The 6,190-nt window shown below is 38.7% G+C and overlaps 1 protein-coding gene across 4 annotated transcripts; it reads left to right on the top strand.

The window, feature by feature from the left end:
- The first annotated feature begins 657 nt into the window (after positions 1-657).
- LOC103399976 (inosine-uridine preferring nucleoside hydrolase) lies at positions 658-6,074 on the top strand. 4 transcript variants are annotated; one of them, XM_008338643.3, is made up of 7 exons: positions 658-856; positions 1,365-1,446; positions 3,750-3,938; positions 4,496-4,678; positions 4,752-4,863; positions 4,940-5,076; positions 5,489-6,074. In XM_008338643.3, the coding sequence occupies exons 3-7, from the start codon at positions 3,756-3,758 to the stop codon at positions 5,852-5,854; spliced, it is 981 nt and encodes a 326-aa protein (XP_008336865.1). In that variant the 5' UTR covers positions 658-856; positions 1,365-1,446; positions 3,750-3,755; the 3' UTR covers positions 5,855-6,074. The 4 variants fall into 4 exon arrangements, with proteins under 4 accessions (XP_008336865.1, XP_024909955.1, XP_024909956.1 ...); XM_025054187.1 differs by lacking the exon at positions 1,365-1,446; XM_025054188.1 differs by lacking the exon at positions 658-856 and having other exon boundaries at positions 985-1,446.
- Positions 6,075-6,190: the final 116 nt, after the last annotated feature.

Here is a 6,190-nt window from a genome sequence, read left to right as displayed (position 1 = left end):
GTTAGATTTCAGTGGTTTTCACATTTGGTTGGGTCTGCAGCAGGAAGCTGATAAGACACCAAAAGGCTCTCCCGAGCACACACAGTCACATAGCCCCACACATTCAAAGAGATTTTCCCCAAATTCTCTTCACACCAACTTTCTACTTCCTTACTGTCGTTGACTGGACTTTATGGCTCCGTCCACTTCCCTTGTGATAACCCCCCACTGAGCAACAAAATGTTCCTCCAACACTGCTGAATCATGGAGCAGCAGCACCACATAGTGGCGACTGCAGGCATCACATGATACAAGAACAATAATATGATTGGCCACAAGAAGCCTAGCCTCTCTTCCATTGGCCTACAAGATTTAAACACACACCTGGGAAGTCGAAAACCACTCCCCCCCACACAGGTATATAAGCATAAACAACTAATGACACTTTAGAAGTTATTCTTGAGAAGTTATTCTTGAGAAGTTATTCTTGAGAAGTTATTCTTGAGAAGTTATTCTTGAGAAGTTATTCTTGAGAAGTTATTCTTGAGAAGTTATTCTTGAGAAGTTATTCTTGAGAAGTTATTCTTGAGAAGTTATTCTTGAGAGGATTTGCGTATTAACAACTATTGTACGAGATTTCCTTGGATACTGCTCCAGTCGTTTATTTTGCTTTATTGTTAGACCTGTTTTGTTTGACGTTTTGCTATTAAAACGAATCGACCACCTACCGGCTGCTTCCATTCCTTGCCTAAAGACACCTCGCACAGCAAGAATCTTTTGACTGGTACTGTGATCCAGATCAGAATATAGCAAGAATCTTTCAATACGGAAACAAAAAAAAAGGGGGAATCCTTTCATTCTATTGGTTCTTAGACAGGTAAGTACAATAATTTTCTGAAACTATCTAATAACTGTTTGAAACAACAAGGCAGAATAAGAAAACAAATTGACAAGAGAGAATGAACAGAAAACTCCAAATGCCAATGCTAAAAAAAGTCTTGGTCAATAGTTCCCAACAACCGGGCTTGTAACCTCATTTTGACATCATAAATTTTGGTCAGGTGACCAACTTTTATGGCACCTCGATTCTTGTGAAACCTTTGGTCTGGAATGGATTGTTGGTTAGACTGGTTCAGCTGCCATAATTTATATGTAATATGGCAGGTCGCTATGGCATAAAATAATGTGTTCCTCACAAACCAAAGTGTTATTTATTGCACTATTTCTTATATATACACTTTTAACTGTCTATCTCTCACAAAGGATTTTTTTTTTCTTTTTACCATGTGTAATCTCTATTCCACTGATTAAAACCACAGCAATGTTTAACTAGCTGGCCAAACATCAACAGTGTTTGATGAAAACTTAACTCTGTGTTGTTACAGAGTAAACTGCCTGATTGTTCGAGGTTTGAAGGAGCATTCTTTGCTATACTAATACCACACTACCCGTGGTAGAAAAACCCAGGTACATATCTTTACATTTGCAAAGTTATTTTCTCATTAAAGACGGTAACTGTGCTGGACAGTCAGTATGAAAGAGGAGAGCTTTGCACGCTAAGTGTGTCGTCCTTTTTCGGGTGCACCCTTGAGAATGTCACAATTAACTTCTGACTCTTTCAGTTCGACACAATACGTCGTAATCTTCTTAACTGCGTCTATAAATGCTTGTCGAGGTATTAACTCTTCCCTCCTGCCTGACTGCTTCTCTTTAACATCATTTTACAAACATAATATATATATAAATAAATAAACACTATCCATCTTCAGCACATGTTCAAACCTAGCTCCTCTACATATCATTCTGTAGGTTATCCCTGGTCAAATGTGTTCGTTTTCATGTTCATCACGATAATAAGCGAGGCTGAATGAAAAAAAAAATACAACCATGTGAATGTCAGTGAAGACATAGGCCAATAGAGAGGATGTAGGAGAACTGAAATGGTCTTTAAACATTAACGTGGAGGTTTGCTAAGCCAAGGCACTCGAGTACAATGTTTAGCTAACGGCTAGACTACAATACTAACTCTGACCCAACAATAAGTCACCCGTTCCCACAGCAAGCGTATATTGGTTTTATTTTTAATTATCACTGTTATTATTAACTTATATCTCACCTGTGACGCCGTCTATATTCGGGTGACCATAGAGCTACACCAGGTTTGTCTCTGAGTTAGCCGTTACGAATATCCGTCTTAATGATTATTTGACACAACGTCTACTTTGTAACTTTAAATTAAACGTTATTTTAACCCTCATTAAACACAACCATCTTAAAATAATCCACGGTTGTCCAGAAGCATCGTCCTGCTACTATTGCGTCTGCACAGTGTTGCCAGGTCTCGTACCAGAAACAAGCGATCATGTGTAAAACAATCCCAAAGAGCGCCCCATACTACTGCTCACAATGAAGGGGGGCGATATATAAACCTCTCTCAATCTTTATTTTCATAAGGTCGTAGTATAGTATTTTGTTTTTTCACATCTTGAAAAATATTGTGTTCTGTTTGTAGGGCGCTCAAACAAACATTTTATTTTGAGGAGGCGTTTATTCACCTCAAACTTCACGTAGAGGATGCCGTTTGGCTACGCTATGCTGCAACCGGATAAAGTAGCAATTGTAATGAAAGGAATGTAAAACTAGAGTCAGGGAAAGGCGAGAGTACTTTTAAACAAACCACAAAACGAAATGTTTGACAGAAAACCAACTCCAAGTCGCTTATATTAAGCTAATCTGGCAACTGTGGCACCCGACTTAAAAACAACTGTATAATTCTTTTCGTGCAGATTTCTTGGACTGTACTATTATTGTTAGCGGCAGGGGTGATACGTATATAGTAAATCGACGAATTTCAACTAACGGGTTAAAATAAAGTTAATAATTGTGGAGACTGGACTTTTATTTAATATTATTTTACTTCATAGCTATTTTTAGTAATCCGCCGTAACAATTTAAGGAGGTTTTCAATGCGCTCACAAACTGCTTTAGATCAAAAATGGAACATTCCAGTTATTTAAAGTGCTCGTGAGCGTCAATATTGCGTTATTGAGTTGCACAACTAAGGTAAGTTTTTGAAGTCTAATTTTTACTTAACTCTTGTGCAATTGTAAAGTTAAAGTAAACAATGTTTTGGCATACAGTGTGATAGTTGCCTTGCGTCATGTCATGTCGTGTGCCTTGTAGAAGCACAATTTCAACTACCGCAGTGATTAATGCTGGTTGATCTTATCTTATTTTTATTTATTTATTTTAAAACTATATATTTGATAGCACAGGCAGCCGTCAGGACAGCGGTGTTGTGAGCATGACATGGCAGAAGTATTTACTAGGTGAAACCACATCAAGTTTAATATTAAACTGACAGTCAACCACCTTCATTTACAAACTTTCTCCATTTACATTATCTGCATACCTAGCCTGAGTTATTTGATGGCTTTACACCAGTTATGTGATTGCTTTACACGCAGTTATTATACTGTATGTGTCAGGATGTGCCAAAACATCCATACTTGGTACTGTAAGTAGGGGTCAGTTAACAACGATATGTCATATATATGTATTACAGTGTATGTAATTCCTGACAGTGTCAAGTAGGGGTCAGTTAACAACGATATGTCCAATATTGTATTGTATTGTATATATATGTATTACAGTTTAATTCCTGACAGTGTCTTTGTTGTTAATTTGGACACATGTTCAAAACAAAGTCTTTAAGAACTTTATTACCTATGTGATTCCTTTTTGTTTGTTTGTTTGTTTGGTCTTCACAGTGGACCATGGAAAAGAAACAAATCATCATCGACACAGATTGTGGCATAGATGATGCTCAGGCTATCATGATGGCACTGGCAGCCCCTCATGTCCACATCCTGGGCATTACTTGTGTGTTCGGAAATGCAGCAGTTGAAAATGTGTGTCAGAATGTTCTTGCAGTGCTCTCTGTCTGTGAGCAGGAGGGGGTATGTTGGCTGAAAATATTCACTTTTCTCTGTTAAAGCATCTTTTCAACACATTACAACATCTAGCATTTCGAGGATCCAATCGTGCATTAATGTATGACATTTCTGATTAATTTGATTGCATGCCACGCAGTGGCCACACGGTGGCAGATGCTGGTAGAACCCTTGTAATATTGGGCACTCTAAATCATATGGTTCAAACTCAAGGCTCGGGGTCCAAATGCGGCCCACCAAACTGTTTTGTGTGGTCCGCGGGAGCTTAAGAAGTATTTAGTAAAGTCCATGCAGCAGAGTTTCTTAACCTGAGAAATTAAACGTTTTATAATCAAATAATAATCAATTGCGGAAACATGTATTTGTCTGTTATGGAATAGTTACATCTATATATAAGGCTACTTAAAATGCATACATTTACTTTTTGTTATTTTTGTTTCAGCAAGAACACTTGTTTTCCTCAATTAATTCTGATTAACTGGGCTAAATCATCAGCTCCCCTGTGATTAATTTGAATTAAAAAAAAATGTAATTGTATGACAGAGACTCGTTTTACCCTACAGATTCCAGTGTTTCGGGGGTCTGGCAGTCCTCTGGTCACAGGATCCTGTTTGATTAACGACCACTTTGGAGGTGATGGACTTGGAGACGTGATTACAGATAAAGATCCTCACTGGGAAGGCAAAATTCAGAAAGAACATGCTGTCAATGCCATGATCAGATTAGTATCTGAAAACCAGAAGAAGGTGAGGTACTCACTGTTGTCATCTGCTGCCCCCCTGTGGTGATGTGCTGCTAAAACATAAAACATCGTTTTAGGTCTCCCTGGTGGCCCTCGGCCCACTCACCAATCTGGCACTGGCCGTCAGACTGGATCCGTGTTTTCCACAAAAGCTTAAAGACCTCTATGTTATGGGCGGCAACATGGAAGGTGAGACTATGACTGTAGTGTTTGTGTTTAGGAGATACAGGGAAAAAACATAAACAAATGTATTTATTTTCTGCAGGAAAAGGAAACGTGACATTATGTGCCGAATTCAACTTTGCAATGGACCCAGAATCTGCCTACGTCGTTCTGGAAGAATTTCTGTGCCAAACATACGTCGCGACTTGGGAGTTTGCCTGCAGAAATATGTTGACATGGGTAAGCTTTGCAAAAGTAAACAACCTCTTGAACCTATTAAAGTCTGACTCTGTTGTATTTATTTAAGTGGGGTTGTAAAGTGCCGATGAAGAGTGTTGTGGCAGGAACCAGTCCTTAAACAAATACCTGCAGAAGAAACAAGCTGAAAGATTATACCACAACCTAAGTGTACTCGGGTCTACAATAGCTTAGCCATAACTGGCCAGCATGCAGTCTAGATCGATCTCCTCTTGAAAATGTTGTAAGCATTTGTATGGTGAGAATCAAGACAGAGAGATTTGCCAAAAATATGAACACAATTCAAAATTCTTTAACTGATATTGTTTCAAAGAATATCAGAATTATGCACCGATTCGAGGAATGCTCAGGAACGTCAGGAGCTCAAACTGACCAATGACGTTCACTCTGCCAGGAGTTCTTTGAAGAGCTGATCAACCAGGATGCCACTGCCGCTCGCTTCATGAAGACGATAACGTCAAGGTGCTCCGCCTATTCCAAAGAATCTCTGAAGAACAAGAGAGACATTTACTTCGGAGCAGGCTTCGTTTCCTACGACAGCTACGCAATGGCAGCGTGCATCGACAGCAGCGTGATCACAGAGAGCATCGAGTGTCCGGTTGCCGTGGAACTGCAGGGCGTCATCAGCCGGGGCATGATGACACTAGACCGCACGAAGGAGCTGAAAAAGAGCCACAGTGTGTGTGTTTTCACCACATGTGATGTTGTCAGAGTTGGTCAGCTGCTGATGGGGTCTCTCAGACAACCAATCAATCAGTGAATAATCTAAGGCTTGTTTTTGGATAATGCAGATGTAATAATCTAATACTTATATCGTGAAAATTGAGACTGGTCAAACTACTTGACGATTGTTTTATAATATTTAAGCGCATAATTTTTTAGCATTTTTAAATGACAAAATTATAAATAGAATCTACATTTTAAATGAATTGCTTAATTTTGTGCAGTATTCTGAATGCAATAAAGTATAAATAAAAGTCCAGTTTCAGTTCATGTCTGTGATAGTGTACCAATCAGTATGTCATAGTCAAACACAGATACATTTTCTGTTTAATAGTAGATGTACAATAAGAATCTCAATTAAAATATATATATA

Source organism: Cynoglossus semilaevis, chromosome 2, assembly GCF_000523025.1.
Source record: "Cynoglossus semilaevis isolate Cse_v1.0 chromosome 2, Cse_v1.0, whole genome shotgun sequence".
In the NCBI taxonomy this organism is placed as follows: Eukaryota; Metazoa; Chordata; class Actinopteri; order Pleuronectiformes; family Cynoglossidae; genus Cynoglossus; species Cynoglossus semilaevis.
Note: the sequence above shows the minus strand (reverse complement) of the source record. Positions and strands in the feature narration are given on the sequence as shown.

Bases quoted from the DNA above. Each gene is read 5' to 3' on its own strand.
- LOC103399976 (XM_025054187.1), top strand. From the start codon at position 3,756: ATGGAAAAGAAACAAATCATCATCGACACAGATTGTGGCATAGATGAT. The intron at 3,939-4,495 runs GTATGTTGGCTG...TTTACCCTACAG, and splicing joins CTGTCTGTGAGCAGGAGGGG to ATTCCAGTGTTTCGGGGGTC. The intron at 4,864-4,939 runs GTGAGACTATGA...TATTTTCTGCAG, and splicing joins TATGGGCGGCAACATGGAAG to GAAAAGGAAACGTGACATTA.